This window comes from Metopolophium dirhodum, chromosome 5, assembly GCF_019925205.1.
Source record: "Metopolophium dirhodum isolate CAU chromosome 5, ASM1992520v1, whole genome shotgun sequence".
NCBI classification, from domain to species: domain Eukaryota; kingdom Metazoa; phylum Arthropoda; class Insecta; order Hemiptera; family Aphididae; genus Metopolophium; species Metopolophium dirhodum.
In genome coordinates, this window is record NC_083564.1 from 37,853,181 (window position 1) to 37,876,223 (window position 23,043).

The 23,043-nt window shown below is 27.3% G+C and overlaps 3 protein-coding genes and 1 long non-coding RNA gene across 9 annotated transcripts; 1 reads left to right on the plus strand and 3 right to left on the minus strand.

Moving 5' to 3' along the window:
* Nucleotides 1–2,066: 2,066 nt before the first annotated feature.
* Nucleotides 2,067–9,663, minus strand: LOC132945094 (5-oxoprolinase). Of its 6 annotated transcripts, XM_061014726.1 has the most exons (23): nucleotides 9,628–9,646; nucleotides 8,295–8,476; nucleotides 8,043–8,234; nucleotides 7,741–7,988; nucleotides 7,377–7,539; nucleotides 7,224–7,309; nucleotides 6,975–7,164; nucleotides 6,640–6,900; nucleotides 6,444–6,566; nucleotides 6,179–6,380; nucleotides 5,864–6,083; nucleotides 5,645–5,783; nucleotides 5,398–5,569; nucleotides 5,214–5,322; nucleotides 4,232–4,379; nucleotides 4,043–4,155; nucleotides 3,708–3,981; nucleotides 3,397–3,641; nucleotides 3,226–3,337; nucleotides 2,940–3,164; nucleotides 2,622–2,865; nucleotides 2,402–2,499; nucleotides 2,067–2,318 (listed from the first exon to the last, which is right to left on the minus strand). In XM_061014726.1, exons 2-23 carry the CDS (start codon nucleotides 8,454–8,456, stop codon nucleotides 2,169–2,171), a joined length of 3,876 nt encoding a protein of 1,291 aa, XP_060870709.1. In that variant the 5' UTR covers nucleotides 8,457–8,476; nucleotides 9,628–9,646; the 3' UTR covers nucleotides 2,067–2,168. The 6 variants fall into 6 exon arrangements, with proteins under 6 accessions (XP_060870709.1, XP_060870711.1, XP_060870708.1 ...); XM_061014728.1 differs by having other exon boundaries at nucleotides 6,179–6,566; nucleotides 9,525–9,663; XM_061014725.1 differs by having other exon boundaries at nucleotides 6,179–6,566.
* Nucleotides 9,664–12,621: 2,958 nt separating this feature from the next.
* LOC132945955 (THAP domain-containing protein 2-like) lies at nucleotides 12,622–14,458 on the minus strand. Its single transcript, XM_061015797.1, has 5 exons — nucleotides 14,250–14,458; nucleotides 13,948–14,177; nucleotides 13,791–13,859; nucleotides 13,504–13,581; nucleotides 12,622–13,423 (listed from the first exon to the last, which is right to left on the minus strand). The coding sequence occupies exons 1-5, from the start codon at nucleotides 14,318–14,320 to the stop codon at nucleotides 13,155–13,157; spliced, it is 717 nt and encodes a 238-aa protein (XP_060871780.1). The 5' UTR covers nucleotides 14,321–14,458; the 3' UTR covers nucleotides 12,622–13,154.
* A 752-nt stretch (nucleotides 14,459–15,210) lies between these two features.
* On the minus strand, nucleotides 15,211–20,373 carry LOC132945412 (uncharacterized). The gene is made up of 8 exons (XM_061015147.1): nucleotides 19,858–20,373; nucleotides 19,582–19,776; nucleotides 18,367–18,697; nucleotides 18,061–18,283; nucleotides 17,761–17,916; nucleotides 17,591–17,698; nucleotides 16,038–16,145; nucleotides 15,211–15,929 (listed from the first exon to the last, which is right to left on the minus strand). The coding sequence occupies exons 1-5, from the start codon at nucleotides 20,071–20,073 to the stop codon at nucleotides 17,808–17,810; spliced, it is 1,074 nt and encodes a 357-aa protein (XP_060871130.1). The 5' UTR covers nucleotides 20,074–20,373; the 3' UTR covers nucleotides 15,211–15,929; nucleotides 16,038–16,145; nucleotides 17,591–17,698; nucleotides 17,761–17,807.
* A 133-nt stretch (nucleotides 20,374–20,506) lies between these two features.
* On the plus strand, nucleotides 20,507–21,856 carry LOC132944205 (uncharacterized). The gene is made up of 3 exons (XR_009664428.1): nucleotides 20,507–20,699; nucleotides 21,036–21,124; nucleotides 21,675–21,856. It is a non-coding gene; the product is annotated as an uncharacterized LOC132944205 (long non-coding RNA).
* Nucleotides 21,857–23,043: the final 1,187 nt, after the last annotated feature.

A 23,043-nucleotide genomic window follows, 5' to 3' on the forward strand; every position in this document is an offset into this window, starting at 1 on the left:
TTAAAAACGTTAAAATTAAATCTCCAGCCTCCATAATAGATGAATAGACAATAGTGCTTGTATGTCCATTTCAAATTCTTTCAATGCATTACTGAAACATTTTTGAAAGGACATTAATCAATAAGTAAAATATGTACATTGTACCTAATTATTAGTCCGTTAACAGTTGTATAATGTGTAAACATTAAAATCGAAATAACTATATTATTATAGAACTAAGTTATAATTTGTTAGGTGCCTTAAATAGATGTCAGAGGGTGTCAGATTAAGTTATAAACACTACGTTGCAGTGATTGGCAAGTTCCTTATAAAAAGGAATTTGTTCCGTTCCTTGTTCCTTAAAAAAAGAAAGAATTCGTTCCTTTGGAAAATGAACAAGTTCCTTTTTTAATTTCAAATAAAATAAATTCTTATTTAATTATTAATATTTTTTTTTTTCATACTTCCTTAATTTTTAATTATAATTTATAAATACAAGTATCTAAGTACATATTTTATAATTCTATTTTGAGATTTTCTTCAAAATTAAATTGTTGGCCAACGTAAGTCGATTGTCTTAACGTCAATACTCAATAACGATCATTAATTTGCAATATACATTTTACACATTAAGAAAAATATATCTTAATTTCAATTATTTTCATACTTACTGGTGTAAATTATAGTTATTTTTAAATTATTTTTATTTACAATTTTGTAATTTTTCCTTGAAAAAAAGAATTAGTTCATTTTCCCGCACTTTTTTATAAAAACCAATACGTTTATCGTGCCGTTCTTTTAAAAGGAATTCGTTTCTACGTTACGTTGTAACAACTAACAAGTGTGTTTTCGCTCTCTGACCTACGTGCAGTATAGACAAGACACATCTACACAGAACCGTTTTTTTTTTTTTATATTTATGGGTTAGACATGTCGATTTGTCTAAATATTGTCTCAAAAGTATTTAAATTTACAATATTTTTTTTTATTTTGAATGTCAAATAATAGTCTAAGAGAGAAAACAAATATTGCGCTGACATTCTCTTAAAAAGAATTCCTCATTCTGGATATGATAATACTTGTAAATTTTTAAAACAATGACCATACAAAATAGTTAATATTTACAAAATAATATTACCGATTGTCTCGAACAGCTAAAAATTAAAATTCTCAATTGCTTAAATTATAGAATAAACCCAATTGGTTTTAAAAATAAATTAGTATTTTATCTCATCTGTTAAATCAAAATATATGTTGTATACTCCTGCTAATGTCATTGTCTATAGGAAATTAGTATTTAACGTAACATTATTTTATTTGTCAATTATTTGATCAATAGTAAGTAAGATATTAGTTAGTGTTATTTTTATTTCATAAATTAATTTAATAACATAATATATTAATTATATTTTTGAATTTGTAGGTTTAATATTTATCAATTATATATTTTATATTCATATAATCCTTGTATATTTATATATCCGCTGTATACTTACTATACATATAGGCACTGTCAATTTATTTCTGTAAGTTAAGATTATTGTTATTTATTGTCCAGGAAACATCACAAGAGGACAATTCCCATATTACTTTCCAATTTTTTTTTTTTTATCATTTAATTAAATAATTTATAGTACAACAATATTAAATAGGACAGCCTTTCAGGAAACCAAATATTTAAGAAGAAGTTTGAATAAAACCTACCTATATTTTTATGATGATTTAAATAATTATTTCGATATTAATAATATTGTGTTATAACTTATAATAAAAACAAGCATGTATTAATCACGTTGAATTGAACAATTTACATAAATTGACAAAAGTTAACAATCATTAAAATTAAACTATATGTCAAACATATTATTTAAATTATTGTATTAGTATAAAAATAATATATTCAATTTATCACATTCTATCACATATATGTTTGATGCTTTTAAAAGTGTTTTGGTAACAATGTAAATTTAAATATCATGATTGTGATTTTAATAATAAATACTTAGAATATTTAAAAACTAAGAATAATAAACAATAGAACTATTATTTGAAGTAAGAAAGATTAAGTAACATAGTTTAACAAGACATAAAGTTGGATGGAAAATTATAATAAACATAACAGAATATAGACTGATCAAATATGAATGCAATTTGATAAATTAGATGTGTATATAAAAAAGTGTTTGCTTTTAAACAGATTCTTGCAGAATGCGGTAGTTATACCCGGATCCTCGTTCCAACGTTGAGCTACAAATAGGCTTCTTCACAGTTACAGTGTTGTTATTATCAGACGGCAGTCCGTATCCACCACCACCAGGAGTCAATAACAAAAATGTGTCCTGAAATTAATGAATATGAAATAAGAGAATATATTATACAACATACTAAATTTATCATTTGTATAAGTTATCAAAAACCTTACGCCAGGATTAATGTTGACTGCAGTTTTAGCACCTAGTCTAATTTTTCTGCCATCACATTTTATTAATAGATTTTCACCTTTTTGCCCATTCTCACCTCCTGTAAAAGATTTTATTTTATCTCAACAAATGTTTCATAGTAACAAATAATATTTATCTTCTAGAAAAAGAATAATATATTGTTATGATATGTAGCAAAAATATTAAAGTGTATATTTATACCTTTGATTCCATTAGGAGCAAAAGATCGCCTTTCAGTCAGTATTGACAAAGTCACTAGAGATCTAAATTGTAATTCTCTCATAACTCCATCGCCACCACAATATTTGCCATTACCCCCAGAGTTTGTACGTAATGTAAATGTAGTTAAAAAAACAGGATAACGTTTTTCTAATATTTCAGGATCTGTTATTCGAGTATTTGTCATATGAGTATGAACTCCACTACGGCCATTCCATGTAGGACCCTAATAATTAATATTTAATAACATTTTATTAGGATATGATATTCAGAAAATCACACTTTCGTTTTGTGACTTACAGCTCCTGCACCACCAGCCACAGTTTCATAGTAACCCCAATCATCTTGTCCAAATGTTATGTTGTTCATACAACCTTGGCTATCTGCAGCGGCACTAAATGCTTTTAACACAACATCCACAACACGTTGTGAAGTCAATACATTACCACCAACAACAGCAGCATTCTCTGATGGATCAAGTATAGTACCAGAAGGAATAATTACTTTGATCGGTTTTAGACAACCCTTATAAACAACAGGAAATAAATGTAACTGAGTTCTTTAAACTAGTAAAATTGAAAATTACTTGGTTTAATGGTATATCATAACCAATCATACTTCTCAAACAATAAATTAATGCTGATAATGTAATAGCTTTTGGAGCATTACAATTGCCCCAAACTTCATAACTAGTTCCACTATGAAAAATAATTAAAGAATATTGTAGTTAAAGTCAAAAGTAAAATACTAAAATTACCTAAAATCAAATATAGCTTCTCCATTTTGTACATTTATTTGAACCGATAGTTTTATGATGGATCCATCATCCAAATAATCAACAGACTCCAATGTTTTCAACCCATAAGCTAATAAATTAGCATTACCAATGTTTTTTAACATGTCTCGAACTGCAATTTCTGCATTCTTTTGTATATAGTCCATGTATGCTTGAACAACATCTAATCCATAAGAATTTATAAGTTCAGTGACCAAATAAATACCCTAAGTAAAAAATACAAATAAAGATAAAACTATTTAATTAAAAAAAATATATAAATATTAAAATACTTTCTGATTTGCTGCAATCTGTGCTTTTAAATCTGATAAATTATCTTTGAGATTTCTAGTGCCAGAAGATCCAGGCTCCTTAGCAGGAGCCATAAGAGCATTGGTAACTTCTTCCTCACAGAAATGTCCACTACGAACTAAGAAGAAACTTTTAAACTGGGCTCCTTCTTCTGACAATGATTTAGAATGTGGAGGCATTGATCCTGGTGTTATACCCCCAATGTCTGCATGGTGTCCCCGACTTGCAGCATAAAAGACAGGTTTTAACTGACCACTACAGAATAAAAATAAAAACTGTAAACAACTTAATAAAATACTTAATACTATGTACACACGGATAAAATACAGGAGTTATCACAGTCAGATCTGGCAAATGAGAACCACCTGCTTTTGGATGATTGCTTAAAATCACATCACCTTCTTTGATCTCATTTCCAACAGATTTAATCTAATAACATTTTAAATTGTATATTATATTACTAAGTTCAATTTAATAGTTAAAAAATAGATAAATCAAAAATTACTTGATACTGAACAGCTTCTTGCATGGCACCTAGATGCACAGGGATATGAGGTGCATTCGATACTAATCCACCATCTGGACCAAATAATGCACATGAAAAATCTAAACGCTCTTTGATGTTGGTCGATATTGACGTTCTCTGAAGTATTCTAAAATATTAAAAAAAGTTATGAATATTGATAATCAGAAAACGGGTTTATATGTAAATGTATATATTTTTTAGAATAGGCTGTCCCCGATTTAGATCATTCTTATTAAAATAAAATTGTGTTGACATATTTAACATATTCTAACGTTTTTACCTCATTTTGCATATTTTGGCTATTTTTATATTTTTTTAGTTACATAAATGTGTCAAATTATGTTTTTGAATATGAAGTGTATAGTAAAAAAAAAAATTGGAGTTCAATTTATACCGATAAAATCAAAATTGGTCGTTATCATTCAGAAATAATAATTTGTCAATTTACCTATATGAATGTAGTTGGAGTGTTTGACCAAAACTGATCAGTCAGTGTCGCATATTTTTTCATTTAAAGTGGTGTCAGGTTTTGTATCTAGTGTTTTTTGATATAATTTTTATTCATAAATTTAAAATTCCTAAAGTAAAAACACCAATTACTAATTAGGAGTTGTTTACAGACTTATGTTTTCCAACATTAATATATTTATAAAGCCAATGGTTCAATTTTGTATTGCAATGTTTGTGAAATCCCAGTTAGCTTCTATAAAGTTTTTAGTAGACCAACATGCATTACGTGATAAACATAAAAACAATTTAAAAAATAAACCGTTTTCTATAATATTTAATAAAATAAAATGTTTTAAATTTAATGATATAAAATTTTAAGTGCATATTTTGTAAAATATAGTATTTTTAGGATTTTTTTGTGCTTATAAATTTGTTCTTTAATTAAAGTAGTAAGGACTACTTAAAGATTACTATTACTATTACTATTACTAAATAAAAAAAAAAATTTTACCTTCCCATTTGTTCAGCAATGCTCATGAATCTATGAGAAAAAATACTTAACTGGATTGGTTCAAGTTCAACCCCAATTTTAGTAAGCGCATCACAGTTAACTTCAATTTCTAAAAAATTATATCAAAATAAAAATAATAAATCAAAACAAAGTTGCAATTAAATTGAATACAGTTTAAACTCACCAATATCGCCAGATTTACTTATTATAGCTTTGCACTTAGGTTCCACTAATATTGTACTCAATTTGTCCATCAACACTGCTGGACCATTAATAATATGCCCTTTACGCAATTTGTTAAATAAGTAAATGTTACAATCTATGTAACCCAAGTCTTCAAAATATACTTGTTTAACCTAAAATGTAAAATTAATTATAAGAGAATTTAAAATTGTATGTTTAACATAATTAAAAATGTTAAAAACACTTACTGATTCAATTTGTAGAGGTTCATTAGTTTCGTCTTCTTCATTGTCAATATTTAACAATGTTTTACCAATACCTCTTACACGTATATCATCAGCGTATATTTTACGCCCAGATAGAATGAATCCAAATTCTTTTTGGTATCTATAACATATTTCAAATTTGAATTATTATAATGATAAATTAATTAAAATATTATAAATATTACACAACAGTATAAAAACCTTGTAAGAAATCCACTTAAGAAATCTCCATGAATTGTGCTAGAATTAACTGAACTATCATGATTTGCTGAACACATAAGAGCACAATCTGTACCCTCATATCTTAAATGTAGAAATGGCTCAGTGTGAAGTTGATTATCTGAGAATCCTTGTTTTTTTAGTTCATCAATACATTTTGAACTCAATACAGTGATTCGTTCATTTAAATATTCAAAGTTTTCTAATAAAAAAATTATTGTAAAATGCTACATTATTTTAAATAATATGTTCCAATGTAATGTATCCTAAAGACATGATGTATACTGATTTTTTTACCTATGTCATACGTCAATGCACAAGGCTCTTGAACCTCATGAACAACATCAGCACACGCCATACCATAGGCAGACAGAATGCCAGCATATTTATGAATAACCACACGACCAATTCCTAGGGAACGTGCAATAGCACAAGAATGTTGTCCACCAGCTCCTCCAAAACAGGCCAGTGTATGCTGTCTGGTGTCATATCCTCTTGCCTGTGAATAAGTATTAAATATAAAATCAATAAATAATAATAACATTATTAAATTGAAATTCACCTGAGTTAGAGCTCTAATTGGACGACACATTGATTCATTTGCAACTCTTATGAATCCCATTGCAACTTCTTCAAGGGTCATTAGATTCGAACTTTCAGATTGAAGTCTTACAAAGTTGTTAACCTGTATTCAGATATTACAATATATGTATAAATCAATTTTCCAACTTATTTTAGTTAATAGTTTTGTATTATACTTCATTAGTAAGGGCTTCAAATTCTTGTAAAGATGCTTCTTTGTCTAATGGCATGTCTTCAGTTTTGCCAAATATTGATGGAAAATATTCAGGTAACAGTCTACCAAGAACCAGATTAGCATCAGTAACAGTTAATGGACCTCCTTTTCTGTAGCATGTTGGTCCTGGATGAGCTCCTGCACTTTCAGGTCCAACGACAAATAATCCTGATCTAAAAAATAATCTGCTACCGCCGCCAGCTGCAACAGTATTTATATCCAACTAAACAAAAAAAAAACATTTTAAATAAAATAGCTTGGATAAAAATTAACTTTGGGTATGGATAATATTTATACTTGAGGGGCTTGAATCGTAACACCAGCAGTTATTGATTCAAAAACATGTTCAAATGCTCCATCATAGCGACTAACGTCAGTCGATGTACCACCCATGTCAAAGCCTATAACAGGTTTATAAGGAGTAGTTGCTGTGTATCCAACCACACCACCCGCTGGACCAGACAAAATAGCTCTTGAACCATTGAAACTAAACATTTTTTATTTATAATATTCAAAAAATGATACCTTAAAAATTATATTTTATACCTGTTCATTGGCGTTAGTCCACCATCACTTTGCATGAATAATATATTAATGTCTTTTAAATTATTTTTAAATCCTGAAGCAAATCCCTAAATAGAATGTTATTATAATTGTATTAATTTGTATACATAAAAAATATCAATATTAAAAATTTACTTTAACATATTTTTTTATATGTGGAGTTAAATAAGCATCTGCGCAAGCTGTATACCCTCGTGGTACAATTTTTACCATAGGCATTACTTCATGGGACAAAGATACATGTTCAAAGCCAATTTCTTTAGCTATTCTTCCTACAGTACGCTCATGCTCATTATAACTATATATAAATACAAGAAATATTTTAAAAAAAATAATTTTAAGTATTATAATAAATGTTAATATTAATATTTTACTTTAAAATAATTTTTTGTCTATATATAAATAAACTCAAAAATACAAGAAATAATGACCTATTTGTACTACAGAAACAAAAAATAGGTCAATATTATAACATATCAAACATATTAATTTTATTTACGTGTAAGAATGCATTAGAGCTACAGCAATACTATTAATTCCTTTCGATCTTAATAAAATTAAGTCATTTTTTAGTGCAGTTTCATCAATTTGTTTTAAAATTAGTATATCTTCACCAGTGACACCTTGGACAATTGGCTTATCACTCCAAATTGGAGTTAGCTCATCACATTTTTCACACTTTAAATTAATTACTCTACAGTCTATTTCCATAACTTCTTCATAAAGAACATCTGGTGTTACAATTTCCTAAAAAATTAAAAAACATTATAGTACTAGAAATAATAATTCTAATATCCTTACTAAATCAAATATTTTTGGACGAGCTTGATTTCCAATGTGCAATAAGTCTTTGAAACCACGAGTAATTAACAGAGCCATACGTTCACCTTTCCGTTCTAGAAGAGCATTTGTTGCAACAGTTGTACCCATTCGAATCCATTCTATATAACTGCTATCAATCGGCTCACTTTGTGGCATGATTTTTCCAGTTTCCTAGAAAATTAGGTACATTTTTTTAAGATACAATTTTTTTGTGTTATCAAAGATTTTTACTATTTCTAGTATTCTCCTTATGCCCTCACGTGGAGCATCTGAATAATTAGTTGGATCAACCGACAAAAGTTTCATAACATGAACTTTTCCATCTGGACATTTAGCATAGATGTCTGTAAAAGTACCGCCTCGATCAATTGAAAATTTAAATTTACCTCTCATGATACTTGTATTGAAATTATCTAAAACAAAATTGAAATATATTATAAACTAGGTAAGTATGTCATGAATTGAGCAAAAATATGATAGCACTTTTTTAATAAATGATTGTGAACAATAATTAAAGACATAAACATTGAATATTCAATATATTGAAACATTGAAAATAATACTGACTTAAATATTATTAAGATGAAATAGAAGATATAATTTAAAAAAATAGTTGAACAAATAAAAAGTCATTACATATTATTATTTAAAATGTATCAATATAAACAGAGCTTCGAATGCTTATATAAAAAATAAATCTGTGCAAATATGTCTTTAATATTTAAAAGTAGGAATAATAATAACTTATGACAAACTTTATATTAGATTTTCTAACTTTTAAAAAAAGCAAATTTATTTCAATTAGAAACAAAATATTGAACATTTCAACTGTCTATAAATAACTCAAAAATAGTCAAAATATTTTTAAAATTATATTTATAGAAAATAAATAGTCATAAATTCAAGTATCTACGGTTATTTGTTTTTGTGTTAGGTACACGGAAAAAACAAAATCTATTTTGCATATTTTCTGAATATTTTATTAATTTGAAAAGTACCTACTGGGAATGTTTTATTTTTTACCCCTACTCCCCCTAAGTACCAACTAAATTACATTTTTTAACAAAAACCACCATCAAAGTTGACAATTAACGTAAAAATAAAAGGTGATGACTGATGATAGACCAAAAAACATGTAACATATATTGATACTAGTAAACATAAGATTAGTAAAAGGGTGTGGCCGAAACTCAGAATAATATTCAAAATTAATTTTTGTTTAATTACTAGATAAAACTTACTGATGGTTGAACGGAAACCAAGAAATAATGACAATTATTGATTGTATTAAATATTAAAAACGTTGCGAATTTTAGGAAAATTAATCAAATATTAATGAAGAATTTATTAAGTTAAAATAATTGTAAACACAAAATGTTCTAAGTACTAGATTAATAGCATAAACGAGGTTGTGTACGTCTATGAAAATAAGTGAATAACACTCAATAACTATATAAGTACCGTATATATATTGTAGAAAGTACTTAGTACCTACACGGCTACACCGATTAAATGAAAACAGATTGTGCACTTAAATGTTTTTCATTTAATCTATGATACCTACATACTAATTTCTTGTACTTTAAACTTTGCAGTCTTTTAGTCTTATCTTCGCGGGTCGTACTATCTTTAATCGTGGTCATTAGTTTTGATCAGTGTTGTTACGTTTTACAAAATTAATTAACGTACAATAGAAGATAAAATTCTTGTATGTAACATACATAATATTATTAATATAATTCATTTTTTAATTTTAGCCATAAATCAGTGTTACAGAATGATGTATTTTGTATAGTACTAAACCATTGTTCTGTAGGTACTAGCACAGATTTTTTTATAATATAAACCACGAACTAGAGTAGTTACTATACATGTAGTAGTTCGTGATATAAATCATAAAGATTAAAGCACAATGCCGCCATCACAGATATAGATTAGAAAAAGTATAATGTTTATTTTCTATATCTGTGGCCGCCATTTCCAAAGCAGGCAATGTTTACAAGATAATATTATCACAGTATATATGTATATCTTAGATCATATACAATGGATAGAGCCATACGAACTATTTGTGAAGCCAACATCACTGTAGGACCTCGATGATATGCGCATGCGCGTGGTCTCTTATCATTAATGCTTGGCGCAGAGTGCAAACGCGCAGTTAAGATAAACAAGTAACAACACTTGAACACTAACAACTATAAAATATGTTTTTTAAGTTTCTTTAATTGTTATTTCTTTTTTGTTATAACTGGTATGACTTATGAGACCTACATAATACTATTATGTATTATATAAAATGTATTACTTTAATGTATTAAGATTAACTATTAACAACTATCATTATGTAGGTACTTATGCATAGCCATAAATATAAAATAATAATAACAAGTGTACTAGAAACTAGTGTAATATAACTCAAAAGGTAATATACGGAATAATAGAATGGGACAATAGCTACTAAATATCTATTACCTACTGATTTTTAAATAAAATTATTTTGGTGCATTTATGTCGCACATTCTTGCCTGCCATTGAAAGTGAATGCATTTTGGCTATATGATTTAATCTTAATGTTATATATGGCTCAATGATAAATTGTATTAATTGTCTTCGATGGTTATTAAAAGGATCTTGATTTAATATGTGTTTCGTTCAGTGTCTTAATAGTTAATTGTTAAATGCATCTTTACGTTCTTCATTTTAAGTAGCTCATCGGAGTAAAATCTTATGATATACTCTGATGCCAAACATATTTTGTGTACATCAGATGATATATTAATTAATTTTCCTTTTGTTTTTAATTTCAACAGCAATGATTCATTGACATCATCTTTTTCGGTTAAAAACGAATCACAAATTCCACACAAGTTACTTTTTTTTTTTTTTTTCTTATAATAAATCCTCCAGTGTATTTAACAATATCTATAATAAACTCCTCTAATTCTGGCATACGGGTTGTTTCATCATAATCATGTTCAAATTCGTTAAATAATACATTTTTTTCCTCATCAATATCTTCATAATCACAAATTGCATCAGCGTCTTGACGTTTATTAGAGCTAACAAAAAGGATACTTGCACTGTCAAGAGGTGAACAATTTCCATACATTGAGCCATCTACTTGATGCCTTACCAAAAGACGTTTATATGCAGAACGAAATTGTATGGCATTTGGATTATCGTTAAAACCTCCCCTGCTTCTCATTGCACTAAAGAAAACCTCTACATGATCCTGACTGAATTTATAAGAAAGCAAATAATTCATATCTATTTGTATTTGTTCATACAACTCGAGTAAATTTGTAAGACAAATAATGAATCCAAGAAAACCTGTTTTTCTCTGACTCTTTAATATTGGTTCTCCTTCTGGATATTGCTGTGTTGGTTGAAATCTAAGGTTCTCAACATACAATTTGAACGCATCCAAAAATGTTTTTATTTTATTAATATTATTGTTATTTATAGGTATACTATAATCGCCTTTAGCCAATTTGTTTCTGCAGTTCAAGATATCAAAAGCATCATTAAAAATTTTACAGAACTCAGCTGTAGCTTTACATCCTGATATCAATCTTAATTCTTCACAAAACACAAGAGCAGAGCTTACACTTGAACTAAGAGTCTGTGCAGCCAATCTAACATTCATTTTGTTTTCAAAGTAATTGATATGAGTTTTTTTTAATTTATTGGCTGCATGAAGTCCTTTTGTTTCTTGAATATTTTGTAAGCTCTTTAAATGATCCCATTTAATAGTCCCTCAATTTTTATTCAGTAACTCTTTCTTGTCACCTATTGTATTTCTAACCAGCTTCAACATGTGGCAAGCATCCCAAAATATAAATATTTTCTTTTTTTCTGAAATTGGATAAGCTGGGTTATAAAACCAAGGTTGAAAATGTTCAGAGGAGTAATCAAAATTAGCTGTTAGTGATTTACACATGGAAATGTTTGTTGGAGCCCCGTCAAATGTTATTGAAAAGCATTTGGCTCCTGTATCAGCAAACAATTCAAGACACTTTGTCAATAAATTTGCTCTTTCATTACCTGTAAAACTGTGTACTAAAAAATATCCTAATGGAACCTTCCAATGCCCATTCATGCAAACTGCAAGAAACACTAATGCATTTGTTGCTTGTTGAGAATTATCTGAGTCATTTTGATCTTGTCCTGTTCCCAAATCTATACCTCCATACAATTTACCATTAAGAAAAATAGTCTGCTTTCTTATAGCCATTTCATCAATTGTAATATTACAAATTACTGAACCCTGTGTTTCATTGACCTTTTTCCTAATTGCTTCAAACGCTTCAAATGTGAATCCTGGTTCTCCGCCAACACCAGAAAACCACTTTTTAATTGTTCCTGGATGTGGTAATAAATTTTTAAACGTTTTTCTTACATAATTATAGGCCTTAGCTGAATAAAATTGGAGAGTTAAAGCAAATGATCTAATCGCAGGTGAATATTTTGCATTGTTCGATTTAAAACTTCTATTAAGCACTTCTTTAATTGACTCAGAGGTATTGCTCTGAAATATAAAATATACATTCAAACATAATACTACTGATGATTTATTTTAAAAGAAATAACTACCAGACAAAAATGGAAGTATGCATGCATAACAATAGTCATATTAGATCACATATAACATACCAGAATATCACCATGGCCTATTAACTAATTAAGCATAATACAAAAATACATACAAAATATATAAACATTTTACAATCATACAAATCATAGGCGGAAATCATTAGTTCCACAAAATATACAAATATCCCAATAATTTTCATATTATATTATATATATATTTACAATTTATTTTAATACATTTGCTGTTGTATTAAAAATATAGCCGTCTAACTGAATCCATTTATTCCTGCCTATATAAATCAATAATGAGTAACCTTTCTTAAATTGTTAGTTATAATATTTAGTGTTGTTATGGGTTACAAAAATACACTTATACAAATCTATTACATAATATTATAAAAATAATTATACAATTACTAAACCACTTTCTACAAAAATATGTTCAAAACTTTTGGTTTATAATTAACAAATAAATATATACATGCACAACAATGATCATATTTCACATATAAATACCAAAATATCGTCATGAGCCTGTTCGCTAATCAGATTAATACTCTTAAGGTGTTCAATTAATTTTTCCAATGATGTCAATTTTTTTCTTAATCTCCTAACAGTTTGATGAAGTCCAATGATTTTTTTCCTTTGGGAAATAATTTGTAATCTGGCTTTATTAAAAGATCTTTTTGCTCTCTTGGGAGTTGCTAAATCAGGTGACTTAATATCACCAACATAACATTTTCTTTTCAAATTTTTTGGAGTTTCTGAAATAATATTACATAACATAGGTAGTGTAGTATCTTCTAAATAAAAATAAATTAGTCATATAGAAATTGAATGTTACCTAATACTGACATAACATCACTGTCTCCAAGTTTTGTTGGTGTATTAGCTTGATTGATATTATTTACTTCACAAGGTTCTATATAATAAATAAATAAATAAATAGTTATTGAAAAATTACAAATAAATTACAAATATTTTACAGTATGTTTTGACAAAATCAAAAACTGGTTGAAGCTATTTAATTTAAATAATAATTATTACATTTCTGGGTTACAAAAAAGTTTTTTTTTTTAAAACTTATATATTATGTTAAATTACTATAAAATATGGTTAGTAACCACTAACCTTTTGACATAATAGATATTTCTTTATCTTCTGTTAAACAAATTTCAGGCAAATCAATCTGTTGTAAGTCTATTTGTAAAGTATACATAGTACATACTTGTTATATTAATTACATTTGTAATATTTTATAAACAATTATATGAAATAAAATTTAAACCTTTAGATACATTTTCTTCAAAAGACGTAGATGGAGTCTCATGACATAGATGATCCTCATCAAAAATTGTTGGTATTGCATCATATTTTAATAACCTCTTCTTAACACATTTACGAAAATCAGTTTCTGCAAAGTGAAATGAACATAATTTTCGGTTTGACTGAACATCGTCTTCGATCAATCCACATTTCATAAGCCAGATCTTAAGACGTTTTGGATCTTTAGGAAATCTAATTAAAATGTATTTAATTATATCATAATAGTTATTGTGCATTGTTTAAAACTAAAAACACTAGACTTACCCAAATAAAGATAATCCTGGATTTTTATAAACAGACCGTAGACATAAAACACACGCATTTTTAGTCGGCATTATAATAATATTATTAATTCAATATTTGTTTGTTCAAATGGTTTATTATTTATACGTTTATAAATATAAAGACATTAACAATATTAATATAAATTAATAAACATTTGTAATTTTGTGTAATAACAAATAACAATGTTTTGAAAATTCAGATTACCTAAAGTCAAATTTAAGCGGGAAAACAGATTGAAATATTATGATAAGTAGTTGCGCATGCGCAGATGTCACAGGTCCTATAGTAATGTTGGCATCAACTCTTTTTATACCCGTTGCCCGTAGTATGCTATGACTCCATCCATTGTATATGATCTAAGATGTATATAGATAAATGTAAAACAAATGTAAACGTTGCTCGCTTTATACATGGCGACCGACTTCAACATTGGTCACAACCACGAATTAAGATATACCTAAGATATAAGGTATATCTTAATTCGTGGTCACAACTGTAGTAGTATAAAGACGGCTACCTATCTAGTTGTAAAAATCTATGGTCAATAGATACTATATCCCGTGGTCAAACCCTAGGTTTATCAGTATTCGGTGTAGCTTCTGCCTTCTGGTTTCATCGAATAATCAATAAGATGCTTTACCTAAAAAAGTAATTTAGTTTATCAAACAATTATTATTGTTGTTTCATATAACTAATCCTAATGTATCACAGTATTATTAAAAAAATAGAATTCTAACAGCTTATTTTAATAAAATGTATGTACACAATAATATCTTGATAAGTTCTGCAAAAATCACAAGAAATAATTTTTGTGAAATGCTTGTAATGTTATTCACATAATATGTAATAAATAACACAATCTTTTGTTTCATACAACAATATTGTGTATCTGTTCATCAAAAATATTGTCTATTTCTACCATTACCTAGCTTATAAGTGTCCAATATATTTTTTAATGATTTAAGCTTATCAGCTGTTTGCTCTGTTGTTGGACAGATTTAAAATTGTTGATTGATATTTTTGGTATATTAACATCCAAAATCTTACAATTCCCGGTTTAAATATTGAATACAGTTCTTGTATACAAGTTGTTGAACAGAGGTAGTTTGGTCCATTAACTTGTCTAGCCATACCAAATAATTGATGGGTAGGTGACAATACAATTAATGTAAAGAATGTATAATACTACATCATTTATATAATATATATTATGTAACAAAAATATTTATTTCAGATATTATTTTTTTTTTTAATTTTTACTGAAAACTTATACTAGCATTTAAGTTTGTTGAAACTAATAATATTTTATTTTACTAATTTACACGAAAAAAGATTCTATAATACAGCATAACAAATCACAATCATTAATAAGAAATTATTACAATTAAATTAATAACACTGTAACAATTATTAACAGGAAACAATATATATATATATAAGTTAGTTTAAGATGGTTCATAGTCAAAGGTACTGATAACAGTTTACAAATATAACAGAATTTAATATACAAAATAAAAGTGCTAATATAAAAGATACGTATATAAAACAAAGTGCATCTGGAACTGAATTAATAGTTAAAAGTTAGATCCGTGTTGGCAGCACACATCTTCTTATTATTTGGCCGGTTATGGAAGTAGTTGGCAACTACTTACTATCAAACTAAAAATGCAGTTGTTATTTTTAATTATAGTCGGTATTGATTAAATTTAGAAGACAAAACATATTTAAATTTGCTCCAATTAATATTTTGATAGATCAATAGCTGACCTGATACTCGTAAACCATCCACTGTTGATTTGGTTAAAAATTCTTCTTTTAAAATATTTTGTTTATTAAGTTAGTCATCCCAATTGTCAAGCCATATAATATGATCTTCTAAAATATGATTAAATTAATAATATAAATGTATAATAAAAACATAACATTTAGGGCTATTTTTTATATTATTTATATTTTATCAAGAAAACCTCAGTTTTTGCTATTTGTTTTAATCTGAGGGGTAAGCGCCTTGGGGTAATCAGTGTACTGAGAGCTGGTTATCATAATTCATAAGTTATCTTTAAGGAATACATTTATACATTCAACATTCATACTGAAGTAAAAATACATAATTGTTCAATAATATATGTAAATGCATATTTATTACCAAATTAAATTTATTTGTATTTCCTATATTATGTTTTATACTTGTAGAGTATAGGATAACCGGAAAAAAAAGATAAATTAAATAACAAAATATATTAAACTTAGTAGCTTAGTAACTTTCACCACGTTATGGTTTGGTCTATGTGTTATATGAGGTTTGTCAATTTAATTATTTTTGATTTTTCAAAATCGGTGTAAATGGTAAATATTTCATGGACATGAACATTATATGTTTTAGAACGTATATGAAACCAAGTAATTTGGGGTTGTTTTTATTAGAATTTCCCTGATTTCCTTTATTGTACATAAAATAAGTGATGACACTATGAAAAAGAAGACAAATCCTCTCTCTGGAGATATATGTGTGACTGAAAATATTGTATACAAGAGTTCTAAGAGAATGTCAGAGCCCACTGTTTGTTTTCTCTCTGGCCCACGCACAACATAGACAAAACGCATTTACACATAATCATTTTTTTTGTCAATGTTTTGTTCTGTGTTTTTAAGTAAGGTAAAATCACCCATTACAAAAATTATAGAGAATAATATATTTAAGGGTATGTCATATTTTTATAGGGGGTTTTCGATTTAAACCTTCAATTTATTTGTAAAAAAAATCAATAAATAATTATGTTTCATAACTATTTTGAAAGCTATTTATTTTAACATACTCTATATAATTCAACTACCCATTGAGTTGGTAAAAATCTAATTATAACACAAGTTTGTTGAAAATAACATTGATTAAACTGTACAATTAAAATATACTAAAACATAATATTCACTTGTGTGGCCAATTTAACTGTCATCATACTAAAACTATCATTAAATATGTCTATATATGATTTTAGGGCACGCTTTAATTGGTGCATTAGAACTATTATTCAAATTATTGTTAAAGACTTCAATGAGTTAAACGTAATTATTTCATCTAATGTAGGGGTTTTCTGATGATTCCTAAATATTATATAAGAATTTTAGGTTTTAAATCAAATTATTTTTATAATTGCATGAAATTATAACATATTTACATTTTATCTTTTTTTTTATATTATATTATAATCTATTCTGGGCATTCTTGATAAGATGGGGTGCATCAGAGAATAAATAATATATATTTTACCATCCAAAGGAGGTTCAAATTTGTTTTTTAAAGTATCTTTTTCACCACTTACACCCAGTTTTCACCATAATTGGCAATTACAAGTTGCTCCGTCTGACACTAATCCATCATCCTAAGCACCAGCATTTTCAAGAAGATTTTAAGACTAATTGAGCTGTACCTATTATTAAAATGGTTATATTTAATAATTACCAAGTATTTTAAGAAACATCAATAACTCACAATTCAAACTGAAACAGTTTCTTTGACTAACAGTTTTTGAGGATTACTTAAATTTTCTGAATCTGAGATTTGTTTTGTTCAGTCATTTGATATTTTCTTTGTTTTTCTTGTAGCTCTTTTAATTCAAAATTGATCTTAGTAATCGTAGTCCGTAACCTGTAAATTATGAATCAATACCAACGAATTAGATTTCTTATAATTTAAATCAAACCTAAAATTGTACATCCTAATTATGCATTTAAATACTTATACTGATGCGTAACAAATAAAATAATAAAAATATTGAATTTTATATGTTACCTTGAATTGGATCTTTTCAAATTTTTTACTATACTACATTTTGTTGGCGTAAGAGTACATCCAATGTGTGTTGATTGTTTTACTTGCTTCGACGATTTTCTAAAATATTTAATCAAGAAGTTGCAGGCTGAACATTTTTTTGTTTTTATGTCTATTAAAATTGGACATTTTTGGTGACGCCATAATTGATTATTTTCCAAGGTTGCAGTTTTTACCCGAACTCCTGAATATCATATTATAATCATCAAAGTATCTAGGAATTTCTGATTGCATTTTATTGGTAATATGAACAGGAATAATATTTACCTGGAAAATCTATTGATCTTGGACCACCTCCACAAATTTTTTTTAAATCAAGAACTTTAATTAGTTGCGACAGACTTGTTAAGCTAATTGGATATTTTAATGTGCTGCTTATTTTTTCAGTTTGAATAGTAAATTGGTAAACATAAACACATATTTCCAACGTACTTTTAAAAACTAATTGCTTTTCTATTTTCATTTTATCATCACTGAATTTTGGTTTATAAAAAACAATTTCATCATTACTAAAATGTGATGTCCATCCTTCTGGTAATACAGCTTTTTTAAAATTTGCTGTTAGGTCATTAAATGTCAATATCTCAACAATATTTTCCTAAAGAAATTAAGTTTATGAATAAAAATTACTATTATAATATTATTATCTAATAGTAAAATAATTAAATTAAAAACAGTATTTCAAATGATTTTAAATGTTTATTCGGAGGCTCGTCATTTAACTTATATAGTTCGATATCTTCACTTATAACTTCATTAGCCTTCAATTATATAATTAAATAATGAATATTATCATTGTTTATAGATAGTAGGTAGTATAAAACATGAACTTGGGAATATTCAGGAATATTATACTAGTGTTCTTTACTAATTTATTATATTATTGTATAGTATATACCAAGCGTGCCCTGAAAGTATTCCAACCAGCCCATGAATATTTTATACAATTATAAATTTGTATATGTAGGTAGCGTAAATAAAAATAAAAATTATAATTTAAAAAAAAAAGTGTAATTTTAATAAGTTTTTAAGAATTATAAAATATCTTACAATTGTGTAGTTTCTAATGACAAAAATAAATTGTTAACTAGCAACTAGCGAGGAAATATTGAACAAAGATAATATTATATTTATTGTATTTATCAGAATGAACAAAAAAACTGAGAAGTATATTCGGCCCACAGTATAAGTATGAACTTTGAATGTGGCCCACAAGTTGAAAAAGGTAGGGCTTGCCTGGTAAATACTATTAACTCGGGCATGAACTAGTAGTTAAGTTAATGGTTTATACTATAGAATAATATAGTAAATTAGTAAAGTATACTAGTATAATATATAACAGGAGCGGCCAAATTATCGATCGCTTAAGAATAACGAGCTCTACCAAAATAACTTTGGCTACTTCTTTTACAGTATAGGTAGTATCTACCTGTATTAGATAATAATACATAAAAACAAGCAATTAGTACAATTGGTACTTACAGACATATTTTCTATGAATATCTTTCTTATTTTAGGTTTATTGACTTGATGACTAACTGAACAATTGGCATAATTGTGATCAGAATTCAAATTATTGACAGAAGGTACAAATTCATTACTTATTTTATCAACAGAAGAAAAAATGGAAGGAACACTCCCCTTTTTCAAACCAATTTTGATTCTGTTTCCAACTTCCTATAAAATAAAATAAGAAAATAATTATGTATAAACAAAATTAAACAAATATAGGTAGATAGATAGTAATATAATACTTACATTGGCGACATCGTCAGGAATTGAATATGTATCTATTATATCGTCAGGTTGAAAATGTTCAGCACATACACGTTTTACAATTGTTTTCTCATGGTTAGCATTACTCACTGCTAAGTTCCAAGCTAAATAATTAGCTTTAGGTACATTAAAAAAAGAAACTTTAGGGTTTCTTTTTACACTAGTGCATCCTTTTACACAACACTTACGCGTTTTCATTATTCAAATTTATTTTATTAATTATTAATTGAAAATTATTTTAATAATAAATAAACTTTAGGAGGCTGTAACTTTTGTGAGTACGGTTATAAGAATTGCAATATATCTTTATATTATATTCTTAGACAGTGATCCGAGGATATATCACAGACAAACTGAATAAATAAATATTAATATAAAATATACAAATTCATTCTGTGGATAAAATATAAATCTAAATAATCTAATATAAGACTAATATAAATTGTAAGTCCGTATCACGACTAAATTTATTTGGTCATGGTCCGGATCACTGCGCGTGGTTTGAACTCATAGATAATAAAGATCTTTATTATCAGCTGCTATGTTTGAACTCCGTAATCCGTGATAAATGATAATAAATAAAATATTATTATCATATTTTAAAATGCGATACCAAATAAAACCACCGGTATCGCCAAAACCAGTTGTTCTCATATTGTAATTTGTATTAAAAAATATCCATAGTTGCTGGTTTGGCGATGATGAAAACTGGTAAAATTTGCGATCCGTCCCCCCGCCACATGGGCACGACTAGACCTCTAAAACGTGGGGTGCTATAATAGTTAATACTAAGATTTCATTCATGTTCTCTTATTATAGTGCAGGTGCTTATGTTATTAATATAAATTTTTTTTTATTAATTACCTACCTATAGTATATCATATGTGATACACATTTTTGGTAACAAAAAATGTTTTGATATTTGAATAATTATAGGTATTAGTATGTATTAATATGATTACTGATATGTAAGATTTAAAGAAGATGTATTATCAGTTTCAATCATTTGTATTTTTTTTAAATCTAAGCAATACCTATTTTACTATTAAATATCTGTCCCTCAATAATTACGCAATTACTTATAAGAAATCAATTTATTTTATAATAATATTTTACATTTAAAATTTAAGTTGTATAAGCTTATTTAAAATATTTTTTAGGTGGTTGTGGTGCAATTTTTGAAGTATTTATTTCCACGACAGAATTCAAGGGAATGAGTATGGTAAAACAGCACCAACTTATTACCGAAGTATATACCTAACTATTACTGATATAAATTATAAACCAAGCATGTATACAGAAAATAATTCTAAGAGGGAGGCGTGTTTATAACTAAATTAAATTTCAAATTAATCATAAATAGCATTGTTAAGAAAAAAAAAATGTTTTTGAAATATTTTGAGGGATTTAACCCTTCCTTATCTATTCTGTTTATGGGCCTGTTATTAATTATAATTTATAATCATATAGAAACCTATACTTTTCCAAATATTCAAATTAATTATAGTAACAATTTTTTGGTTATTTATAACCTCCTTAGATGACATTTAAAATATATTTATTTTTTTTGGTATGGGAACCTCCATTTTTTTACTAAAAACTCTTGTTTTCTATACCAAAAGAAAATTATTAACCAATTGAAAAGTTTGTAATATTATAGTATTTAATATATTCAATATTGTGTCACATCAATATACTTATACATTTAATTCTTATATATTTTAAACTTTATACATTTAATGCAACAATTTACAATAGGTGTTAATTAAAAAAAGTAATTTTTATATTGCTTGTTTCAGATTTTAAAAGATGAAATTAAGTCAATGCATGGAATACGAATACATACAGAAATACCGGTTGAAAATAACAAATATAATTAATTATGTATAATAAAAAGAAAATAGTTATTGTAAAATAGAAAATGACTTTTCTGTTGTATACATTTTTTTTCATTATGAATAATATGCTTCATATGTGAGGGGCCGAGGGCCATTGGCTGTTTAATGTTCATTAATTTTGTACCATTATTATATCATCTATACTCTGTCTCAAAAGAGAACAATTTCGCTTTTTGCTTTGTGGTGCTTTGTGAATGATGTGATAAGCGAGTTCCGAACCACTTTAACACTAAGTTGTTGGTAGGAGAAGCAAAGCACTGACTAAAATTTGTAAAATTTTTTGTAATTTAGAGTATATTAATATATTTTATAAGTGTACACACTACACAATGACATTTTCAAATGTAATTTTTTTGACAAATATTAATTTAACCCACTTTAGTAGATATTTACTAAAGCCTAATACGAAAATGAATTACTTTAATCACAATAATACCATAAAATATACCTACTTAGTAATATTATAGGCTGACAGGGCAGTAAGATGAAAGTTAAGGATTAATGATAAGGATTAGAGATTTGCCGCTGTGGTGGGAATGTTTAAGAGTTTGAGCGTCACGAACGTTGTAAATGGATAGGCTGGATACGATCTCCAGGATCACCTCCCGTTTGTCCGCCGCTTTTGGTTGTTAAAATTGTTAAAAAGTGTAGAGTCGATAGGTTTATTTGATTGTCTAGGTATTAGTCATAAAATCACATAGGTAGGCGGACAATATGCGAAGCGGATATCACCAGGTATGCATACAGCTGTGGTGGATTGCCGACAACGTTGGTAGCGTAGGTAACTGAAGAATGGAAAATATGGCAGTCTCATTTCTAAGGTGGGAACGTTTGAAAGTCGAGTTTCAGTGTCTAGAAATCTCCCATGGCCAATGAAAACCGGCAATTTAATGATACTATCCCCCAGCGTATGCCCGGTGCTTTTTTGTATATGTAAGAAAATGTAAATTCAAAAACCTGCATGTTGAAGTGTCTAGCAAGTCAGTCATTCCAAGTAAAAATCTATTAACTTTCAAGTTAATAACCTAGGCAGTCTATCCGACTTCGTCAGAAGCGGACAATATGCTGCAGCAAATCAGGTAGGCAGACCCGACGTCTAGCGGCTTGAAGTGAAGAGAAAAAATAGTATTTCCCAAAAACCCAATCACACAACATTTGAAATAATTTATTTACGAAAAATAAAACAAATATAATAAGTATTTATTGTATGCTATAATATAATAATGACAATTTAGAGAAAATAATATGTGTTAAATTCCTAATAATTTAA

Bases quoted from the DNA above. Each gene is read 5' to 3' on its own strand.
- LOC132945094 (XM_061014728.1), bottom strand. From the start codon at position 8,456: ATGAGAGGTAAATTTAAATTTTCAATTGATCGAGGCGGTACTTTTACA. The intron at 7,989-8,042 runs GTAAGGATATTA...TTAATTTTTTAG, and splicing joins GTCCAAAAATATTTGATTTA to GAAATTGTAACACCAGATGT. The intron at 5,323-5,397 runs GTGAGTTTAAAC...ATAATTTTTTAG, and splicing joins AAGTAAATCTGGCGATATTG to AAATTGAAGTTAACTGTGAT.
- LOC132945955 (XM_061015797.1), bottom strand. From the start codon at position 14,320: ATGCCGACTAAAAATGCGTGTGTTTTATGTCTACGGTCTGTTTATAAA. The intron at 13,860-13,947 runs GTTTAAATTTTA...CTTTACAAATAG, and splicing joins TGAAGAAAATGTATCTAAAG to ACTTACAACAGATTGATTTG. The intron at 13,582-13,790 runs GTTAGTGGTTAC...TTTATTATATAG, and splicing joins AATATCTATTATGTCAAAAG to AACCTTGTGAAGTAAATAAT.
- LOC132945412 (XM_061015147.1), bottom strand. From the start codon at position 20,073: ATGAAAACGCGTAAGTGTTGTGTAAAAGGATGCACTAGTGTAAAAAGA. The intron at 19,777-19,857 runs GTAAGTATTATA...TTTATTTTATAG, and splicing joins TTCCTGACGATGTCGCCAAT to GAAGTTGGAAACAGAATCAA. The intron at 18,284-18,366 runs GTAAATATTATT...TATGATATTCAG, and splicing joins AAGATCAATAGATTTTCCAG to GAGTTCGGGTAAAAACTGCA.